Source organism: Kwoniella mangroviensis, assembly GCF_000507465.2.
Source record: "Kwoniella mangroviensis CBS 8507 chromosome 1 map unlocalized Ctg01, whole genome shotgun sequence".
Taxonomy (NCBI): Eukaryota; Fungi; Basidiomycota; class Tremellomycetes; order Tremellales; family Cryptococcaceae; genus Kwoniella; species Kwoniella mangrovensis.
In genome coordinates, this window is record NW_027062533.1 from 9,258,149 (window position 1) to 9,280,164 (window position 22,016).

A 22,016-nucleotide genomic window follows, 5' to 3' on the forward strand; every position below is an offset into this window, starting at 1 on the left:
AGGCGCGTGCTTGGCTGCTTGGCTGCTTCCAAAGGATGTCCCCACGTGGTCTACATTAGCTTGGACGCGTCGAGGTAGAGTACAATCGCAGGAGATGTCTACACTGTCAACATGATTATCCTATATCCTCATCAATATCTGCAAGGATATACCATAGTTACAAGCCAGTCACAAGATTAAGGCATCGGGGCCTCACGAAGATCAACCCACAATGGAATACATATCTGTCATCAAGGACGGTAAGTCTCCTCTCGCCCTATCCCAGTCCAGCTCACTGATCAATACTGTTCATCACCGCTAGATGTCGACTTGTCGAAATCACACCGATATCTAAGACTACCTCATCCCCGTACAGGTATGTGATCAGCTGAATCCATTCGAATCGTTCCTTCAATCATTGATTCAACATACTGCAGTGTAGGAAATTGATATAGCTTTACTGTATAGGTCAACCGCAACTGTATTTGCCCAATGGCGAGAGCTCGATATTGGAAGTCATAAAATTGAACGGATCGCAGCGGAGAACATGGTTTATAGGCGATGATACCATTGATGGTAAGCTCGCCTTCCTAACTTAGCAGTGACCGGATAAATACCATCGCGATCAAGAAGTGAAGCTGATAGTACTGAGTTCATCGAATAGCTGGAAACATGTTGATACATTATCCCATTGATCCGTTATTTTTGGTAATTCCAATCATAACAGCTCTAAGCGGTAGTGTGAGTGATCAACATCCAAAAATCCTGCCAGTCCTCTATCTCAGCCAGAAGCTTACATTGATATTCCCTATCAGAGCCACGCTCAATCATTCCAACCTTTTTCCGACCTGATATCAACCGCAACTTCCCTACCCCAATTCTCCCTTCCTGAACCATTCACTCAACCTGTCAAATCTAGTCAACCGTCTAGTTCGTCATCAGGATTTAACAGGGATATAGAACGCCTGCTGAAGTTGAAATGCGTAAAGAGGGTATTCAAAGCTTGTTGCGAAAAGAAAGGTGAGTGTGGGATCACCACCTTACTTATCAAGAAGCGCGACGTCAAACAATCAATTTCCTATCCCCTTAGAAATCTCTTACCAACCCGAACATGAATATATCTCTGTATGAGTTTATATACTGATCAATGAATTTTGCTTGTAGTGATACCCACCATCTCATCTTCTCCATCATCCTCGACTTCAACTCCACAAAGATATTATAGACCTTCCATCCCTATCGTGATCAACCACTTGAAGAAGAAGATTGAATATTTCTCGCAGCCTGAGCAATTCGAGAAATTCGATCATCTAGTAAGAGGGCTGGGAAAAGATGGGTTATTGGGTGATGAATCTCAAGAGTTGAGAGCACGTGAGTTCCGACGATTGTGATTCTCATTTCACCCTAGCAGTGGAAGATTTCAGTTGGAAGAGGCAACTGCGGTAACTTAGTCCCCCTACTGATGAACAACCTTTCTATTCTTTCAGTGGCCAGAACTCAAGCTGCCATCGAACATCTGAGTCAATATCTCCCAAGTCATATTACCCAGCAGCTGTCTGAATCATACGAGTGAGTCAACTTTTGTTCTAAACGAAAACCGGAATCGAATTCATTTCTCACTCGTTATTATTCACATTTACAGTTTTACACCACTTTCGAGCCACCTTAAGAACCGCACAGCCGCTTCCATAGCTGCTTCTCAGATACCATCCACAGCATCAGGTAAGGAAAACTCTACCAAGGGGACTAAACGGAAAGCACCAGCTACGTCCAAAGGTGTAGAAGTGAGTCCACGAGAATTTTTGGGATACTCATACTCATACCGTACTATGTACTATGTACTATGCTTACGACAAATGGTTCATAGGCACTGAAAAAAGTGAATACGAATAATATGGCCAAATTAACCAATTTCTTCAAACCCAAAGAGGGGAAGAAGAAGTAGGCGATTGGAGGATTTCGATCGCGTTGACAGAACAGCAAAGTTCCTTTCTGGTACGATATGGAAGAGCTTGTTTGTCTTTACATTCTTTGTGTTCGATGACAAATGCATGCATTATCTACTCATAGGTGGAGTACAAATGGAATGCGATTTGGACAATCAAATTTGAACATACACAAGACTATGCACAAAACTATCATGCAGACAAGAAAAGGGTCGTAACGTAAAGAGGTGTTATTGTTTCGTTATTCGTTAAAATCGTTGAAAAGACCAGCTTCTCCTGTTGGCGTTTAGATTTAGAGATGATCTGCTTATAATCTAGGTCGATTGTTTAACCTTGAAGGTTGTTTTCTGATCAGATTCATAGGGTTTGCTCTGCTCAATCCTATCATCACATCCAAACCGCCCCGTCAGTATTGTCATGGCAATCAGCACAGCTAAGATCAATGTTAAGTATGGTACTCACTACTACCACTTCTTCCCATATTCTGACTTCCCTCGCTTCCTTCCCCATTACCATTCAACATCGATGGAGGTGGGATGGCCACCGTCCTACCCGTCAATCCAGCACCACTACCTATCGTCCTTCCCGTACCATGTCGTGAATTGGCGTTATATGCAGTGATCAAGCTTGATGTCGAACTGCCCGCATCATTGTTGGTGTGGGTGGAGAACGCATGAGATTCCCTTATGGAATGGGGCCGTTCAGGATCGAGATATGTATCTTCCGATACAGGTTCGCCCGAGTGGTCTTCAGATGTATTGTGATGATGGAGAATCTGGCTTCGATCGATTTGGTGGTGGGTATGCGAATTGATAGTTTGGTTGATGGGTATGGTCAGTTGAGGTATGGGCAGATGGGAGTTGGGAGGTGGGAAGAGTGTACTGGGATGTCGTGCCAGAGGTGTCCGAGTAGGTTGCGCCATCATCACCTCTTATGGACGCAACGCAGGCAGCACATGGTCAGTTCTGACAGACCTAAACATCAGGTAGAGGAGCTGAGCTGTGGGAGACTCACGCATCCTCATTGTCGTCACTATAGCTCTTAGACTACCTACTTCTTCCAGTACTCTCAGACTTTCAGTCATAGTGCGTCTGCCGCACAAAAACACATCAGCATCTGGCTCTACCTGATTCGAAACAGTAACTCAGGCCAGAGGAATAACTCAAGTCAATTCGTAAGACAACCACTAACACTTCATTTCTCCGTTCCATCGTATCCATCCCACCAGCCAGCTGCAGCACACTAGCCCTCAGCGCATGAATGGCATCCTCCACGCTAGGCATATTATTCGACGATAAGCGATTAAATGCCCAATCGGCATGCGACTGATGTGATCCAAAGGAAGGAGCTATCATCGACCGATGATGGGCTAAGTCCGCGGCAGCTCGAGCAGTGATACCTTGATCGTGGAATAGTCCGTTGTTCTGCGGTGATGATGATAACGATATGGGTGACGAATATGCTAATTGTCCAGCCTGAGGGACAGGAATGGTCAATCTAGGTGTAGTATCGGTGTTATCCGGTGAAGGTGGTCGTATTTGAGTGTCCTGGGATTGAGCAACAGGTGTTGAAGGTGAATTTTGCTGGTCCATTGGTGTACCATGATTATGCTGAGCGCTAGGACTGTTGAGAGCAGGTTGAGAAGTAGAGTGATTCAACCCTGGGTTACCTCTTATACCCCATAGTCCCTCGTGACCCCATCCGGGTGATCTAGCACCAGTTCGCCTGATACTGACTAATTCAGATTTTAGAAGATCCACTTCCGCTTGAAGAGTCTCGTTCTTTTGTTCCAGTAATCTGAACCTCGCATCGTTTTGTTCGAAGAATCCTGATGAAGCTTCGAATGAACATGTGTTCAGATGGGTTTGGAGATCTGAACGTGGGATGATGGCCGAACATCCTCGCGCAGTGTGTGGACAAGCTACACGAACTTGAGGGCAGGTCCATTGATGAAGATGCTTGTCGGATCCCACTGGAATTGATGATAGGTCAAATGGGGTACAGATGGTTATCAGAGGAGTTCAGGATTAGGGGTACTTACGAGTTTCATTACATACTGCACATGTTGTAGCAATCTCTTCACAACAATCAGGTTTGAGTTGAGCCTTAAAATCACAGAATGGACCATGAGCTTCTTGGTATCGCGAAGATCATCTGATGAGGAGATATATGTAGTATCAACTTACCGCCCTGTCCTTGAATACCAGCATAGTCCCGCATTTCTTGCATTCCATCTTTCTCTGAAAACACTCATACGCTCTATGATGGGGTAATCGATGTCTTGCCATCTATCCCAGCAGAAGCGTCATCAGCTACCAGTTCGAATGAGATGATACGCTCAATGAGAAGAAGGAACCCACGGATAATCCACAATCACCATCCTGACAAGTGATTATAGCCTTTGGGCAACTCCTTAAATGAGCTAATAACAGACCTCGTTGCATTTCCATCCCACAACCTTCCGCTGCACATTTCACTTTCAGTTCGTCTAGCATCTATAGAATTACATGAGCATCAGCTCCACGTTCTCGATGGTGTACATAATGAGATGTATGGTAGGATTTGACTGGTGTTTTACCGTGGGTGGTGGTACTCACAAGCTTCACCAGCTGTTCCGTATCCCTCAGACTCCTTATATTCAAAGCAGATCTATCTATCGGACACTGTGGGTTGACAGCTATCGCTCGGGTGATACAGTCCCTACAGAAAGTATGTCTGCATGAAAGGGTCGTCACTGGGTCAACCAGTGCTGACTGACATATTGCACATGTCAAGTTGGGGTCGATGGACTCGACGTAGTCATATATCACTTCGTGAGGCATGATATGTCTTTCGCACAGATCTAGTACACTCGATTATCGAACATGAGCTACAAGTTCATCATTGGGTGATCTCAGACCCGATATGAACACTGCTTGGAAAATATCGCAATGATGAGAGGATGAAAGGAGATACACTGCACTAAGAAACACAACGCTTGGTCCGACGGACAACCTCCACCCGAGTACTCGACTTGTGGCAAACCCAAGCACCGGTGGCAAAAGATGCTTGTGCTGAGTGGAAACGTGAAAGCTGAGGTTTGCATGTAAGATAGGAAGGCATGAGTACAATACTTCAGTGATCTGGCATTCGCTGACATAGGAGGACAATATTTCGAATGGCCAGACTGGCGCAAACCTCACGGCTCCAAAGGAGGTTTTATGGCTGATATTGAGGAGCTGGCTAGTGGCAATGTTTCGTGGACTGGACCAATGTACTATCTCATCAACGAGAATCAAGCAGGTCTTGGGCCTCTTTCATATGGATTTGCTGAGGTTCCAGGGTATCGAAGTACTTCACACAATATAGAGTCTCCCGAGCCTGAATATGAGGGTACAGAAGCTGCTTTCGAAGGCTTGGTGGATAAGAAAACAGATGGGAGACCTTGTTTCCTATGACACTTGTTAAAGACGCTAATCGCTGACAAGAGCTGGAGAACTTCTGCATAGATACTACCTTGTTATCCTAATTGAATTTGAAAGCCATAGCTACAGCATATATAAACCATAATACATTAATCTTCTTTCAAGTCTGACCAAACTCGCTCGCGGTCTCGCCTGTCGCCACGGATCACGTTGTGATAAATATGTATATACAACGATGAGACTAATCATCTTCCTCGGGGCCAATCTCTGTACTGGCAAATTTCCTAGCTGATACACGACGTCTGAATAGAATATCGATTTCTCGATAAGATCGTCCTTTCATCTCTGGAAGACAGAAGTACGCAGTGACCAAACATGCGAAGGCGGTTCCTCCCCATACGTAACCACATTTTCCACCGACTATAAATTAGATTGGAAATCAGCTCGACTCAATGAAGGGGTATGGATACTGCAAAACTCACGATTACCACCAGTAGGGTTGAGCATGTACGAAGCCACTGAAATGTCATCCATCAATTCATCAGCTGATTGTTCTTCAACAGTGGGGAAGTTTTTGTATTTTACTCACAGAAGATACAAGGAATCTCAATGATGTAGTAAGTGGCTCTACCAATACCAGTCGTAAGTGGTCTAAGACGGATGGAAGAAGTTTCACCGATAACTGCCCAAGATACAGGTGCAGCGGCGAATGTGAATATGACAGAGACGATTAGGCCGAAACTTGCTTGAGCTTGAGAAGCCGCGTTGGAAGTACCGACTGAAGCTGCTATACCCAACGCGAAGAGCATGACAACATTGAATAACGTTCCATAGATGTAGATGGGTCGTCGACCAAAGTAGGTAGTGAGGATCCATGAGAGCATGACGAAGATCATTTGAAGAGCCGAAGTGATCAGACCAAGGGCGAAAGCGGTGTCGGTCGACATTCCAGCCTCTGTTAAGACATAATCAGCAATATGATCGGGTGATAAAAAGCGAAGCAAGGGGAATCAGCCTCACGTTTGAAGAAGTATACAGCCTGATTTGCAATAAGGTTTCCGGCAAGGTTCTGAGCGGCATAAATACCACAAACGATCGCAGTACGTCTCAAGTCTGTTCCTTTGAATAATTCAATGTAATTTGGTTTATCCTCACTCTCGTGTTCGATGACTCGTCTCATCATCGCTACTGTCTCGCCAGCATTGAGTTTGGCTTTGCGACCGAGTCGTTCGACTGATCGAGCAGCTTCGTCGAGCCGTCCTTTTCGAACGAGCCACCAGGGTGATTCGGGCGCGAAGAACATAAGGATAGCAAGAGGAGTAGGGAACATCCATTGAAGAGCAGTTGGAATTCTAACGCATCACTTGTCAGTTGATTTACGTGAATAGAGGAATTCGCCGTGGATACAAACTTACTTGTAAGCACTCGTGTCGAGTCTGACGTTGTATTTGTAAGTTACCGCTCCGACGATGATACTTCCGATAGCCCAGAACATCTGCAATACCTGAGTTGCAGGTGCTCTCAAGCGAAGTGGTACAATCTCACTACAATAGGCAGGAGCGTTGGCGATGAAGATACCCCAAGGAAGACCTTCGAGAAGTTGAGCGACGAAAAAGACGGGGAGTGAGTCGGCAAAGAACATGATGAAGATGGTAGCGTTCATAGCCATCAAACCGATCAACGTAGCCCATCTATAACCGACCCTCGAAGTCAATGGTCCAGCTAAGAATACACCGATCAATGCTCCTAGTTGTCCAGCGATTTGTAAGGCAGATTGCCATTTGGTGGCGATGACGTATTCTCCAGCAGCTTCGTCGAAGACACCAAACCTATTTGCGAAGGCAGGAAGGGCGAGGAAATTACCAATAAGGAAGACATCATATGATTCCATCACCTACCACCAAAACAAGTCAGTTATAGCGCAGAAGGAAAAGTAAACCAACTTGTCTTGGAGAGGCAGACTTACAATGCAGAAAGACATAACAAAAGCCCAGAAACATGCCATCGGATAAGCTTTAACAGCTTCTATCACAGTCATTTGATGTTCCATCTTCTCAGCCTCCATCGCATCCGCCTTGAAGTTGGCAGCAGCCTTGTCGTCTGAAGCATCGTTGACATGTTCGATCTGACCCTTCTCGCCCGCGTCGTACTTGGTCTCAACCACTGGAGTCGGTATGTTGGCCGCTTGTATTTCGTTACTCATGGTGATGAATTTTCCAGGTATGGGTTTTAGGGGGTGATCGATTGGCCCCATGGGTCTTCAGGCTTTTTATATCAGGATCCTCTTTCCGTCCTCCTCCTCGAACATCCCCTCGGTTATGTTCATTGCCTTCCGGAATACCCCATTTGGAGTCGGGCCTATTGGAAATACATGAGAATACGACAGACCATGAGGTGCATTCGGCGATCGGAACAACATTCCAACGTTATCTGATGTGTACCAGTGATAAAAATCGACACTAAACAAAGCAATCCCATCAAGAGGTAGAAGATTACACCGGCTGAAGTGAGACTAGCGTTGAAAAAAAGGCACACAGTACAATAGAGAAAACTGTGTTTCATTCGCAGTCATCTGCAAAGAGCTTCTGGTGCCCACATGGGGTTCCAGGTGTTTTTGGGGTAAGAGATAGGAAAGTTCCCATATGGCATGACAAAACCATCAAAGTACTGTATAACATGTACGTCATAGGCGTTTTGCTCTCGGTCACATGCGGCGTCTTTTTTCACATTTTATTCATTTCCGCCGGTGTCTGATGAAAAGTTCATTAAAACCGCGGAGACTTCAACCTAAACAAAAGATGATCTGCGTACCCAACTCTGAGTAATGGGACAACAAAGCTCCCGTTCTTCGATTTGGCAGCGAATCCCCTTCAAGCTGTACTGTAAAATGCGGATGCTCCTGTCGGAGCGAAGAAAACTTGATGACGTGATTATGCCAAATTGGTGTATCTTCCGCAGAAGCCGGAGCGTAAAACGTGATCGAATCACCGAACCTACAACGATAGCCATGTGGTTTGGTAGATATTCTTGGTCATAATGGACCAGGCGTCTGCCATATTGTAGACAAGGAGACAGCATATCCGATACATACAAAATAGTCGAAGGGAAGGAGTCGACCTATCTACTCATGCAGAGCCCCTCTCGTCTCCAATCTTACAGACACTGTCAATCTTATCTGCCAAATCTTCAAAGTCAACCCAGAAAGATTCTTTCTGTTGGGGGTACCAAAACTAGACTCTAACAAAAAGACAAGATGATCGTCAATCAGCGGAAATGCTGCCAGCTTTGCAATGAAAGACTATGAGACTCACCTCGTATCATCTTTGTCTCCACCTTCGTGACCTACAACAGGAGTCCAATGATCCTTTTTCAAATTACCCTTTCCTTTCTTTGCTTTTACGACTAATAATGATTTGTTATCCTTGACAGCTTTGATCTCGTTGACTATTTCTCCCAAGCTCGAGCGATCAGCCCCATCAAGTGCGTTCGGATAGGAGATAGGGGGGAGACTCAAATAGCTCGTTGTCATCTGCGGGCTTACTTTCACTTCCCAAACTACTGTGTCTCAAATGGAAAGATATGTTTTCAGAAAAAGTGGCCAGATAAGATATTTGTATTGGTAGAGATAAATCGTAAGGATATCAATCGGTTATATTGTCGATTAAATTGACCATAGCATATGGTTCGCAATCTGTATCTCATTCCAAGGGGTCAAAGACGGATGATACGGTGTTCTCAGTGTAGAATGATAGCAAATGACAAGCAATGGTCGTCAAACAACATTTGCAATAGTTGTAACGGTTTTTACGGGTCCATGCGACATAAACCAGTTTTAACTCCCAGAGTTGATGGAATAGACTAAGTGAATTAGGGGTACTCCATCATGCGGGAAGCTAAGAATCTGTGTCCTCTTTCTCTTGGCCTGCATTAGATTATGATAGATATGGTGCCTTTTCGATATCGTACTTTCTGTGTACATAATCCATCCTAAAGGTCCATTGGCACCCTCAGCCATCTCGGTGAGTGAGGGGTGGGATGCCGTCGATGATACAGGGAATCGCGGTAGGCATGAGTGCTCTTGAGCCTCGTGTTCGATTCAGGCAGCGAAAGGAATCACCCTCCCTTTTTCTCTCTGTATTTTATCCATCCTTTGGTTGGTAGAGAGAAATCCTTCCCGAATTGACTGGAAGCATGAACGCATGAACAATAGACAACAGACTAATGGTGGACTATAGTGAATTTACATTTCGCGATTCTAAGCTTAAGTCAGATCAGCCTAACGATTCTGGGTACTCTAGCGCTCCGCTGATCCCATCCCAGCTATGTATTCACTGTGCCGCATGCGTTCAGGACTTCTGAATGCAGCAGCACCCGTGTACCAGACAGAAATTTGCCGCAGGTGCCCCGCCCGCTGTTCAGGCAGTTGTAGCGGGGCCGCGAGAGGAGCGTAAAATCGTTTTACTGTAAAACCGAGTGCTCTTGAGGCTCGGGTTCGAATCGAGATGTTGGATAAAAGATTGCCATCTGGACCAACCACTTTTTGTCAAAACGTTTGACAATTTCTCATATGCACTTGGCTGAGCATCGGGTATGATGCAGATGCATGAGCAACGCGTCACCTAATGAATGCGTTTAAATGCACACAACACATTAGTTTCCGTTTACAAGGTCGAACTATGTTACACTGCAAGTTATATAGTCTGCTTGCAACATCGGAGTCCGCATCTTTGTTGATGTTTCATTTAGACTACCAGAGTCATTCATTCATATTTATTGTATGTATGTATGTATATAGAATATATACGCATTCTTCAATCTTACTATCTACTAAAACTATAAAAATCATTAAAAGTCCATGAAAGTTGAAAGCTATCAAATATCAATTATCGTCGAAATGAGGAATTTTTCACCTCTCATTCAATAAAAAGATAAGATATTAATGAAAATCGAACAATTTGATTTAAGCCAAGATCTCCCATTCAGGTTGAACGTCCTCTTCGTTGACCCAAACAACTTCGTATTCATCCTCACCATCGTATCCTCTTTCCACAACATCCGAATCAGATACGGTCTCATCTTCGTCGCAATCTGTTTCGGTAGGATCGGAAGCTGATGAAGTGATGGTGGCTGAGGCTGTAGCTGTTATTTCGGGATCAGAAGAGGTGGCGGAAGAAGTAGGGATAATTTCTTCGGAAGAAGAAGCGGAGGAAGTTGGGGTTACCTCATCCGAAGTCGAAGTCGAAGATGCAGTGGCGGAGGCAGAAGCGGTCTCTTCAGGTGGGAGATAAGCGAAATTACTAGCTGCTGAAGTAGGATCGAAAGTTGCCGTCTCTGATCCGGAAACAGACTCAGACTCTGTCACTGGTTCAGCAAGATTGACGTTTCCTGGTATGGAAGCATTTACTGAAGCGGTAGCAGTAGCAGTAGCAATAGCACTGGCTGAAGCGGTAGGGGCGGTAGAAGATGCGGTAAGGGTCATGGTGATGTCCACTGTGGTCCATGAAGTTAATGATTCAGTAGCGATTCCATTTTCGTTCTCTTCGACAGAGACAGTTGACGAAGGTGATGAGGTGATCACTGATTCAGAAGCGGAAGAGGTAGAAGTCGAAGTGCCGGAAGCTGATTCGGTGGGAAGTATCGATTCAGATATAGAAGATGAGATCGCGGAAGGTTCAACAGAAGGTGAGATTGATGCGGCGGCAGAGGAGGAAGAAGTAGAAGCGGTAGGAGAAGGTTGACCGGCAGACCCTGAATCGATAGCAGAAGAAGCTACACTAGAAGCCGACTCTGAGCTAGTCATGGAAGGTTGAGGAGCACCGTAAGTTCCTGAATCGGCTGCTGAAGATACTACTGATGCGGAAGCAGAAGGTGAAGGGGAACCTGCTGATCCGGAATCAGCGGCTGAAGGAGCAGCCGATACTGAACTGGTCACTGAAGGAGCTACAGAGCTAAAGACACCTGAGATGGAAGCGGAGGTGGAGGCGGTAGCGTTAATAGGGAGATCGGTAGAGGTCACGGGAGCTGTAGAGTTGACATCGATAGGTACGGTAGCGTTGATGTCTACGGGGGAAGTACCGTTGACAATTGGGACGGTGACATTACCAACTGGATCGGTCCCATTGGTAGGGAATGTACCGTTACCATTGAAGTTGGGGTCTGTACCGTTTACGATAGGAGCGGTAGAGTTGGAAGAATCGCCTGGGTCACCTGAACCACCGTACCAAGGAGGGTAAGGGGTAGAAGTTTGGGTAGATTCTTCGACGGAGGTAGCGGAAGCAGAAGCAGATTCAGAGGAAGAATCGTCGCCTGAACCGCCATACCATACGGGGTAAGGAGCAGTGGTAGCTGCTGGATCAGCTGAAGTGGCAGTAGTAGCAGTATCAGAATCGGAAGATCCAGAATCGGAATCACTATCACTATCAGGTGAAGAACCGCCAAAGGACGTTTCATGACCTGGTGCACTTGTCGAGGTAGCTTGTTCAGATGAGGTCGAGGAAGATGCGGCAGCAGAAGAAGAAGAGTCGTCTGAACCATTGTCAAAGTTTGATTCACTATGTCCCGGAACAGAGTAATCGGTTGATTGAGCATTATCAGCTGAACTACTTCCAGTAGAAGTACCAGAACCAGAGGAAGAAGCAGATGCGGAAGTATCATCTCCAGTATTATCAGAAGACTCGTCGCTCCCCGACCCGGAAGTCGAAGAGGAGGTCTGACTGTTATCTGAAGAAGACGTATCTGATCCTGAGCCTGCAGAAGCTGAGGCTGAGGCGGTAGTGGCTGAAGATGCGGTTGAAATTGGGACGTAGATGTTAGAAGCGGTTTGAAGGTATGGGTTGGTTGCTTGAGCTGCTGCTGCCGAGGTTATAGAAGCGATGTTGATTGATCTGGATCCTGTCGAGCCTGAATTGCTTGACGAAGAGGTAGTAGGGGATGGTGCCTCATGATCAAAGGAGGTGGTTATAGGGGAAGATGAGTACGAATAGGCTTCTTCGTCTGACGATCCAGGTCCAGAGCTGGAACCTGAAGTGGAAGTAGAAGTGGGATTGGCAGGGTAGTAGGTCGGTGAAGCGGTTGCTATGCCGTCTGCACCGATGTGGACGACATAATCCCATGTACCATCTGGTTCCTGCATTGGTGAAAGATGACGATCAGTCAGCGTCCTTCATATTATCTGTAAGGACTTGTTCAAGCCTTTTCATCGAACTCGATGACAAATCCTATTCGATATCCATCACCCATTACTAGTCTCGTACCGTTTTGCCAAAAGTTTTCGATTCTCCCTCAGATGGCCATCCGTTCCATCCCTTGCTACCCCTTGGTATATAAAAGCCTTCATAATTTGATGAAACAGTCCACTCACCTGTGTAGGTTCCAAGATCACCTCCAAAGTGATAGTAGGTAAATAACCCCCCATATTGTTCTTCGCATAACTCTCAGCTGCTTTTTGAATCTCGTCCAGATACGCATTGTCCGTCGACTCAGACCCTTCAGCAGTCACAGTCGAAGTGGCCATTTGAACTTGGGTTTGGGTATTCGTGACAGTCTCAGTGACAGGTGTATAGACTGAATAAGTCAAGGTTTCATATCCCTTTGAATTTTCTAATAACGAAGAAAGGTATTCGGAAGTTACATTTCCAGGGTTGGGATTGATGGTATCATATCCTGAGTTTGTATTTTGACTACCTGTAGTTGAGTTTGAACTGGATTCTTCATATGGTGATAAACCATTGGAAGCTGACGAGGATGCAGAGGCAGATGCTTCTATACCACTGTAGGTTGAGCTAGCTTCTGCTGAGCTTGAAGAAGATGCGATTGCACTACCAGTAGCACTAGCACTGCTAGAAGCTACCGAAGAAGGTTCATGTACATCTCCTGCTGATCCCGATGGCGAAGCGTCACTATCATCCTGACGTTTGTGATTTCCATATATCCTCCTGAACAACGGTTGATGTCTCTTCCTTCCTGGTAAAGCTAGTGTCGAACTTGCCAATAACGGGAGAAGCAGGAGTGAAGTCGAGGTGTTCTTCTGGATCTTCATCGTGCCGGTAGAGTTATGAGGGAAGGGTGTGTGGTGGTATAAAGAATGTTGATAGCCTCCTGGGCTAAAGTCAAGTGAGCGTTCGACTAGCGCAGTGAATTATAGTAATGTGATTGTAAGATCGTATAGTGATGGGTCGGACAGGTAGACTGTCTTCAAGACTAGTCAATAGTCAATGGTCAACAGTATCAACGATGTCAATGATGGTGAAGAGAATGATCAACGATTGAATATTAGTTGATCTGATACCAGTTAGCATCCATTACCTCTACCTCGCCATCCACCATAGGAGAATCCAGAAAGTTCATTGCAGTGAATACTGCGGTAAGAGAGTGTTACCCTCATTTTGAATGAGTGATATTTTACATCTGATGAGATGCTGGGTTGTACTGATATGAGATGGCTTTACATTACTGATGGGTTATATCGAGTGAGAACATGGAAGAATGAGGGTGAAAGAAGGTAAAGAGGTGAGAGGAGTGACGATGGTGTGCGCATGAGAGAGGTGAGAGATGGCTGAACCAAACATTGATATCATCCGGAGATGAGGAAGGATCTCCGGTTTTGTCATTTTGTCAGCCTGATATTTTTACCGACTTGAAATATCATACTCACCCAGAAACCAAGTTTCGAGTTTTCCATCTTTGCAGCATTTTCGAGTGACCTACGAGCAATTCAATTCATCAGCGATATAAATATAGATATCACCAACATCGTCTACTCTCACAAGTAGAATCTCGTCCAGACAGAGACGGCAATACAATCGACTCTTTCATTTCCATCTCCCTTGAAATTTACGCTCGCTTCGCTTCCGATCACCGTCCCCCATCTCCCATCATGGCCGCACCAACCCTCGCCTCATCCTCTCGAACTCTCCTCTTCCTTCCTTCATTCTCCACCCTCGGGTCAACCAGGGGAGTCCTCCATCGTGCACGAACACCTCGTATCCCTGTCATCCAATCACCTCATACCCCCAAGACGCCCCTTCCTACAAGCGGTACTTCCCATCCTGTAGATCCCAAGATTCACGGTCAACCCACCCCATCGTCCTCATCGGTGCTATTGGAAGATACAGGTCTGACATTCCATCACGCTCCTCCACCTTCTTTACCTTCCTATACCACTGGTGCTGTCCCACCGTTATTACAGTGGCTCGGTGGTAAGAGCATCACGTTAACGGGGGAAGAACAAGCTTCGAAGATGGTTGAGAGGAGGGTTTACGAAGGTGAATTGGAATGGTCAGAGGATCTGGTGGAGAAGATGGTAAAGTTGAGGAATGAAGGTAAAAGTAGGAAAGAAATTGGTGATGTGTAAGTCTACCGTTTTGCTAACCCATCCAGTTTTGAATGATGAATGTTCTGTTTCGGGGTTCTGACAGATGCTGATGATTATGATTTGTCAATTTCAGGTTACAATTACCAAAAGATCAATATCGATTAATATCAAGGGTCGCACCTTCAACATCCGTACAGAAAGCAAGCAAGCTTACAGAATTGGAAGAACAGAAATCTACCTGGGGATATAGAAAGAAATTGTCAAGGGCAGTGAGGGAGAAGAGGAAGGAGTTTTGGTAGTATGATTTGTATCTGTATATGTCATCGGTACTGATATATGCACGCGGTTAACGTATCATCGCCAATGGGAACGGACAAGCAGTCAGAGCTGGAACAAGTTCATATCCAAGGAATACACCTTCCTGAGAATCATCACATATACTGAACATAGGTGATATTTCATCATGTTTCATAAAAATACAAGAAACCCATAGTACTTTCATACGAGAATCATCGACTAACGTGATGTTGCAAATTCTTGAAATGAGCGATCTGATCTTCCGCAGCTTTCAACATCTCTTTGGCCATCTCATAAGTCGGCGTATCGGGATTATTGTACATCATCGCGTTGCTATTACCATATGTATCACACATAAGTCAGCATTGTTTCTGACTGACCCTTGCTCAATCCCCAAACTCCAATGAAATCGTCATATTAACATAGTTCAAGATCGTAAGTATCACTCACGCGAAAATCAATAACACGTCTCTTTCAAACTCCTCTATCCCCGTTATCAATCCGTCCTTGATCCTCGCCCTGATCGTCTTGAGATCCATGGGTCTCTTTATAATTTGATAATAATCCGATGCGTCAGATTTCTTGACCGGGGTCTGAAACACATTCCCATTCCGATGTTGAGCTATAGCATCCAACAGAGAATATAGTAATTTCTGAGATGATCGTTGTTCTCTGGTGGGTTTGAGCCTCGTCGAATTGGGGGGAGTCTCCAATTCGCCTGAGATATCTGCAACGGATGGGGTGTATCGAGGTGTATTCTCGGTTTCGGATTGGTCTCGAGCATCTGGAAAAGTATCAAATTATCTTATCAGCTACGGTCCTATCAAAACACAGGTAGGTGGATCAATGATAAAACCCAAACTCACTTCTCGCTGAAGCTCTCGTACCTCTCTTCTCAGCAGGAGTAGACGCTTCCTTCTCCTTCTCCTTTTCCTTCTCCTGAGCAGGTCTACCGCGTCTCGCAGAAGTTCTCGTAGGTTTATTATCCTCTTCATCCTCGCCTTCCTCCTCAGCTTCAGTTTCAGCTTTAACACTTTCCACCGCCGCACTCTGTTCTCTAACGGATTTCGAGACCACATCATCTCTCATACCTCTCGTTTTGGTCGTACCCGACGCTGCCAAACTTCTCCTAGAGGATCGTCGTTCTCTTTCTTCGACAGCGGGCGCAGGTGTAGATCGATTAGTGGAAGTTACAGAAGGTGCTCTTCGAGAGGTAGTAGGTGAACGCTCATTATCTTTAGTAGTAGCTTTAGTAGAAACGGGTGATTTCTTTATACTACTATTTCTAGTGGACTCCCTTCTAGTATTCCTTCTACCTCTCGTATTATGTACTTCTTGTTCTTCTTCTTCACTTTGTTCTTCCTCCTTTCCAACTTCAACCTCTGTGTGTGTCTCAACCTCCGGTTCAGGTTCAGGTTCGACACCTGCTGAAGGCTGGGGATTGACAGTACTTCTCCTACCTGATCTTTTCGATGCTGGTGCACCCTTAGGTTGAACACTCGCTTTTCGCTTGTTGGATCGTGTACCATGTTGGGCGGGAGCAGGATGGTCAGAAGGGGGTGGAGAGAGATCTGATCCAGGAGCTGGTGAGAGGTCTGATCGAATCGATACGGCCGGTGAAAATCGACGTTGACGGGGTGTCTTCATTGTTCGAATGTTCTTCTCAGGTTTCGGTTCGATATCTTCCGTATCTTTTTCATCTTCGGCCATGGGTGTTTCTATATCTTCTTCGTCTGCTTCCTTGTCGTTCTCTTCTTCTTGCTTTTCGGTTACTTCATCAAGTTGAGGTTGATCTTCGGCATCAGGTTGAGATGCCTTGGGAGTTTCAGCCGAAGCTTCTGGGTTATCTCCATCTACAGTTCGGGGTTCATCTTTTTCATCTTGTCCATCAACCATCTCCACATCTTGAACCTCAACCACCCCATCTTCTTTCTCTTTCTCCTTCTCTTCCATGCGATCTTCGTTCACCTTCGTCTGATTTTTCTCTTCTGTCGTTGTCGGACCATCCTCTACAGCTTGTCTAACAACTTCCACCTCAGGAAACCAAGTATCTAACAACTTCTTGCCATACTTTCTAGCAATGATATTTCTAATTTCCCTCCTTATCGATTCATCCGCTTCTCCACTCTTCAATGAAGTTATCTCACCCATTAACTCTTTGAAGCGATTTTCATATTGCGTTATGGTGTTTTGGAGCTCTTCCATTCGTTTTAGGTAATATGTTTGGGCGAGACGGAGATGAGTTTTGGCTATGACACGCAGATGAGAGATACACGAAGTATCAGTGATCCAGCTAGGGATATCTATAACCTAATAGCTGCAATAAGTGCAAGTGCTTACCTTGTGGTTTCATCGCATCTGGTGCAGGTCTACCATAGACAATGGAATAAATATGAGTTGGCCCTCGACGTATCAATCAGATATATGAGTTCACTCACACGTTGATTTCCAGCCCAGACATCAGCTCCATGTATATACCCTCACACGCTTCAGGACTGAACAGCTCCGAAGGTCTATTGACACAACATGGATGGGAAGTCAACAACTTCGATATTGCTGGCCAAGAGATAGCTCCGAGCTTGTATATCGCCTGAGAGAGGAGCAACTTCTCTTGCGTGGTGAGCTTCTCAGCTTGCGATTGGGTGGATGGAGCTACCATCTTGATGGTTGTATGCTGCTTGTCTGATGATACTATGAGTATGGTGGACGAAGTTGGTATCATAACCATCCAAAGCATCCAGAGACGTGTTGGTTGGAATATGATATTTACGAGTGATCCGAATATTACGTAAGTCGCATCATGAGCGAGTAGATGAGCAGTGATAGTCATAAATCGTATACAGTACATGATCGTTCGTAGCTATGTCTATGTATATACAAAGAATGTTACAAATGATAGTCAACTTGAATCTCATATATAATCGTCAATCTTCCATCCAAACTTCTCATCAGCTTGATGAGCTGTCCTTTTAATCGGATATGCAACCTATTCCCTTGACCTCTTGAACGATCTATTCCCATCCAATTCATCAGGACTCGAAACATTACGTGTCAGTCTACTACCAGTTCTCTATCAGCTTTGTACATCGATCGATCGAGGAAATTCGAACACACCCACAATCTCCCACTCGCTCCTCCCATACCTCCTCCACCGGCGATCGCAGCCAACAGAGCATCCTGACTCATCCCCCCACCCCCGGGACCGAATTCAGCTGGACCCGCACCTATACCTGAACCTAGAGCTCTATCACCGAAAGGATCCTGTCTTGCTTTTGAGCTTTTCAGTTCCAGCGAGATCATTTGGTACTCCCTATCTCTATATATCTTGTATTCGTTGGATCTGGCCAGTTCTTGAGCTGAAGATTGTTTGAGTTCGAGTATACGGGTGTCAAGGGTCGTAAGGAGTGTTTCGGCCGTTTTGCACCTATCAACAATCACATGTCCGAGTAAGTATATATATACGCGAGTGTGTGTGTGGTCAATTCAAGGAGATTTGTTGATCGGTACGGGGTGAAAAAGCAGGGACTTGCCAGTTCATCAGATTATTCTGAACACCTAACAGATCTTTCTCCTGCAGATCTCTTCCTGATACCCAATCGATACGTAATACCTTTTCATGATGGTGCATCTTGCCGCCCAGTAATCCAGCATATATCACATCAATTATCAGGTCTTCTAATTGACGGATTGTGTCGAGACGAAGGGCGGATAAGAGTTGGTCGTATGTCAAGGACTGTATATTTATTTGTATGAGCTCTCGGATCGCGAAGTTGTGATGGTTGGATTAGATGAGCTTACCCTATGCTGTAATGCCAACGAAACAACCGTGAGGTGTTTGAGCTTGAGGATATGCGTTGGTGATAGCGAGGGGTATGAGCTTGGGTTGCCTATAGATACGAGATCAGCCGATAAAATCAGCGTCCCTTATATGTAGATATGCAGTTACTTACTCTCATAATCTGTCAAAGTACCATAAGCGAATAATTGCAATAATCGGTAATGATTCTGATATGATGGATCGGTGGAGAGCTATTTGCAACGATCGAGGTCAGCTTACTCCTTCGTGAGCAGAGGAAAGTATCACAAAGTTCACCTCTTGTATATTCGGAAGTTCAAGCAACTCAGAGAATGCATATACGCCGGGCTATAATGACCAGAGTGAGCTTCGTCCGGTATCAGAAGAATGAGGAAGCTCACCGCGGCGGTTGCGTCAACGATGATCTTGGCGGCTGCTGCGCCTTTGGTCGATCTTGCGAGGAGCAGGAATGGCTCCAGCTTTGAAGAAAGATCGGACATACCGGAGGGGAGACTTTTGCGGGATGGTTGTCAGATACATCCAGCTGAGAAGGAAAGTAGACTGAACATAAAGTCGAGAGTGGACTCGATTCATACACGGACGTAATGTCATTGCGAGTGATGGTTCACCTCCACTTGAGACCGAGGACCATGATCCATGATCGCCACTCGATCGGCATTTCGGCGATATTCAACCCGCGCTCTCTCATCATGTTTTTTCCCAATATAACGAATGCAACAGTGCATGTCGGTTGCGTACTCGTATTCCTTATTCACCCCCCCAACACTCTCTTCCTCATCATCTCTTCTTCTTTCCTCCCATTTATCACCATCCACCCATCCACATCCCATCCTCCACTTACCACGTCCACCCACCCAACCACCTGCACCAAACATGGAAGACCAATCTACCCATCCACACTCACCACTCAACCTAGCGGCTGCAAACGACATCCATTCCTTCGATATCGATCCATCTCTGGAGGCGTCCAGCGAGTTCTTCGCAGGAGTGGGCATAGACGAGCACGATCATGAGCATGAGCATGATCACAACCATAATCATCAAGTCACAACTCACAACGACCAAGTCGATGATGACGAACATGGACACCCAACCCAGGACGATATAGATGCAGTGATCAAAGCATCTTTGGATCATGTCCAAGCACAGGCTCAAGCTCAGGTGGCTGCTGATGCAGTTGCAGCCTTGACTCGAATCGATACTGCCCTGCCTGATTCTGACGATATACCTACTCAGCAGGAACAAGGTGATGCCGAAGATCTAAACGAAAGACCAAGTAAAAGAGCCAAAACATTATTGGACGACGATCAACTTGGAACTGAAGGTAACCCCATTCCAAATCCGACTCTACATATTGCACCATTTTCTAAACCAGATAGACAGATTGGCAGCACCCCTTTACCTTTATATCTTCAATTCCCAAATAAAGGACAATTCCTCCGATGGTTAGATGCAGAGAACAGTTGGTGTCATTTTGTTCAAAGACGAACGACTACTCCTGATAAAAGGTCGGCGGAGAGGTTACAATCTAGGATCAGGGCTCATAACAAGAGCATGGAAGGTGAGTGCTTCTGGACTAGATCTTTGTCCTGTACACACCTTTTATCATTCGATATTTACGATTGACATAATGCTGATTAATTGAATACACAACTCACAGCAATGACACCTGAAGAACGAGCTGCTGCGCCACCCCTGAAAACCCGTCGTCGTAAGAGGGTATCACCCGTATTTGAAAAAGTCACTTTCACATGTCATCATGCGGGTACATACGAATCGAAACATTCCACTTCCCTACCTAAAGAGAAACTAAGGTTGAATACGAAGAAATCGGTCAAGTGCGCTTGTGCAAGTAGGGTCATATTGATTGAGATGCAATCGGGGGATTGTAAGGTTGTCTATCACTGGAGACATGAAGGGCATGGTGAGTTTGTAAATGCGATGAGCCTGGACGCTTCAAGCTAATTCGCTTTTAACCCTTTTTCAGATCCATTCTCAGATACGGATATCGAAGGTGGTAGATTACCTAAATCAATTGATATTTGGTTGACCAAGCAGATTGAAGTTGGGAAGAGTTTAGATGATATTAGGAAAGTTCTGAGTATCCCAGAGGAAGAAAAAGAAGCTGTGAGTGGTGCTTTATCCAATCATCCATTCCATACAATCAGGAAATGCCTTGATTTCTCGTCGTTTTCAAAGATTGTCCTGTGAATGAACACAACTGATATCTCTCAACACATATAGTATCTAGCCAAAGTCGCTGCGGACCCCACAACCCTCGAACCGGATATGCCCCCACCCCTAGCCCTAGTGCTCAAAGTGAAATACCCAGATATCTATAATCGATATCGTAAATTGAAGGGTCCAGTTAAAGATCACAAGGTACTGAAAGGATCTACCAAGAGGACATCAAGTGGTACTGCTAAATCCGGATCACGTTCAAAGACCAATGATTCAACCATTTCACAATCTGCCAGTCCAAGCTCGATAGTCATCGATGAACAACCAGAACAGAGCCAAAGTCCATCGATAGATCAACAAATGATAATGGAGTTAAACTCTAAACCATTGGTTGATAGTCTTGATGGATTATTACCTACCTCTTCAACTTCATCCGTTCATGGAGTAGAACAAGGAGGTAGAGCAGGAGGGATGATCATTGATGAGCATTCAGAGGTGGATAATGAATTTGCTCAATTGGCTTCATCTCATGATTTACTAGGTCAGAATGACAGTGATAAACGGGATGAAACTGAATTGGATTTGATACATTCTCATGAAGGTCTGGCAAGAGCTTTATTGGATTTACCCAGCGCAGGGCCTGGACTGAGGGACGAAGATGGTAATGAGATGAGTTTGGAGGAAGCGATGAGAAGGATGGCGGAAGGTGTGGCGGCCGTTGCGGCTGCTCAAGCTGAGGGCGAAGCTGAGGGTGAGGATCAACTGCGCACGGTAGGGGATGTTGAACAGGATGGAGATAGATAGTAGATATCCATGAAGACGCGGGGTTAAGAGTCTGGTTTCATTTGGTTCCAGTGGATCATGAATGATGTTTATACCTATTGGTTGATATTTTGTATGGTATCACTTTTTTCACTTTCTCTTTCGCATTCACCTTCATTGATTGTACGTTCGTTCCTTGTTTCTTGTCCTTTCTTCTTTGATGTTGGAGAGTATACGTAGTTTAGTGTACGATACATGTATAAATCATCTTATGTTCACACATGAACAAATCGCACAGGACAATGCAGAATCTCATA

At 45.2% G+C, this 22,016-nt stretch overlaps 9 protein-coding genes across 9 annotated transcripts; 3 read left to right on the forward strand and 6 right to left on the reverse strand.

Moving 5' to 3' along the window:
- Nucleotides 1-211: 211 nt before the first annotated feature.
- I203_103501 (uncharacterized protein) lies at nucleotides 212-1,924 on the forward strand (the record flags this gene model as incomplete). Its single annotated transcript, XM_019147695.1, has 9 exons — nucleotides 212-239; nucleotides 302-355; nucleotides 448-555; nucleotides 644-720; nucleotides 795-999; nucleotides 1,144-1,350; nucleotides 1,467-1,548; nucleotides 1,622-1,763; nucleotides 1,847-1,924. 9 exons carry the CDS (start codon nucleotides 212-214, stop codon nucleotides 1,922-1,924), a joined length of 981 nt encoding a protein of 326 aa, XP_019003360.1.
- Nucleotides 1,925-2,232: 308 nt separating this feature from the next.
- I203_103502 (uncharacterized protein) lies at nucleotides 2,233-4,747 on the reverse strand (the record flags this gene model as incomplete). Its single annotated transcript, XM_019147694.1, has 8 exons — nucleotides 2,233-2,306; nucleotides 2,388-2,855; nucleotides 2,940-3,016; nucleotides 3,117-3,897; nucleotides 3,967-4,030; nucleotides 4,112-4,213; nucleotides 4,286-4,420; nucleotides 4,523-4,747. 8 exons carry the CDS (start codon nucleotides 4,745-4,747, stop codon nucleotides 2,233-2,235), a joined length of 1,926 nt encoding a protein of 641 aa, XP_019003359.1.
- An 823-nt stretch (nucleotides 4,748-5,570) lies between these two features.
- On the reverse strand, nucleotides 5,571-7,532 carry I203_103503 (uncharacterized protein; the record flags this gene model as incomplete). Its single annotated transcript, XM_019147693.1, has 6 exons — nucleotides 5,571-5,749; nucleotides 5,812-5,847; nucleotides 5,919-6,284; nucleotides 6,350-6,681; nucleotides 6,745-7,223; nucleotides 7,296-7,532. 6 exons carry the CDS (start codon nucleotides 7,530-7,532, stop codon nucleotides 5,571-5,573), a joined length of 1,629 nt encoding a protein of 542 aa, XP_019003358.1.
- Nucleotides 7,533-8,111: 579 nt separating this feature from the next.
- On the reverse strand, nucleotides 8,112-8,858 carry I203_103504 (uncharacterized protein; the record flags this gene model as incomplete). Its single annotated transcript, XM_019147692.1, has 2 exons — nucleotides 8,112-8,322; nucleotides 8,641-8,858. The coding sequence occupies 2 exons, from the start codon at nucleotides 8,856-8,858 to the stop codon at nucleotides 8,112-8,114; spliced, it is 429 nt and encodes a 142-aa protein (XP_019003357.1).
- Nucleotides 8,859-10,289: 1,431 nt separating this feature from the next.
- Nucleotides 10,290-13,367, reverse strand: I203_103505 (uncharacterized protein; the record flags this gene model as incomplete). The annotated part of the gene is made up of 2 exons (XM_019147691.1): nucleotides 10,290-12,455; nucleotides 12,690-13,367. 2 exons carry the CDS (start codon nucleotides 13,365-13,367, stop codon nucleotides 10,290-10,292), a joined length of 2,844 nt encoding a protein of 947 aa, XP_019003356.1.
- Nucleotides 13,368-14,204: 837 nt separating this feature from the next.
- On the forward strand, nucleotides 14,205-14,941 carry I203_103506 (mitochondrial 54S ribosomal protein mL58; the record flags this gene model as incomplete). Its single annotated transcript, XM_019147690.1, has 2 exons — nucleotides 14,205-14,677; nucleotides 14,776-14,941. The coding sequence occupies 2 exons, from the start codon at nucleotides 14,205-14,207 to the stop codon at nucleotides 14,939-14,941; spliced, it is 639 nt and encodes a 212-aa protein (XP_019003355.1).
- Nucleotides 14,942-15,151: 210 nt separating this feature from the next.
- Nucleotides 15,152-17,598, reverse strand: I203_103507 (uncharacterized protein; the record flags this gene model as incomplete). The annotated part of the gene is made up of 5 exons (XM_065517329.1): nucleotides 15,152-15,272; nucleotides 15,390-15,723; nucleotides 15,806-17,188; nucleotides 17,280-17,308; nucleotides 17,378-17,598. 5 exons carry the CDS (start codon nucleotides 17,596-17,598, stop codon nucleotides 15,152-15,154), a joined length of 2,088 nt encoding a protein of 695 aa, XP_065374147.1.
- A 327-nt stretch (nucleotides 17,599-17,925) lies between these two features.
- On the reverse strand, nucleotides 17,926-19,235 carry I203_103508 (uncharacterized protein; the record flags this gene model as incomplete). Its single annotated transcript, XM_065517330.1, has 7 exons — nucleotides 17,926-17,995; nucleotides 18,058-18,363; nucleotides 18,470-18,672; nucleotides 18,738-18,826; nucleotides 18,890-18,968; nucleotides 19,033-19,083; nucleotides 19,137-19,235. The coding sequence occupies 7 exons, from the start codon at nucleotides 19,233-19,235 to the stop codon at nucleotides 17,926-17,928; spliced, it is 897 nt and encodes a 298-aa protein (XP_065374148.1).
- A 394-nt stretch (nucleotides 19,236-19,629) lies between these two features.
- I203_103509 (uncharacterized protein) lies at nucleotides 19,630-21,741 on the forward strand (the record flags this gene model as incomplete). Its single annotated transcript, XM_019147687.1, has 4 exons — nucleotides 19,630-20,317; nucleotides 20,417-20,680; nucleotides 20,744-20,883; nucleotides 21,001-21,741. The coding sequence occupies 4 exons, from the start codon at nucleotides 19,630-19,632 to the stop codon at nucleotides 21,739-21,741; spliced, it is 1,833 nt and encodes a 610-aa protein (XP_019003352.1).
- Nucleotides 21,742-22,016: the final 275 nt, after the last annotated feature.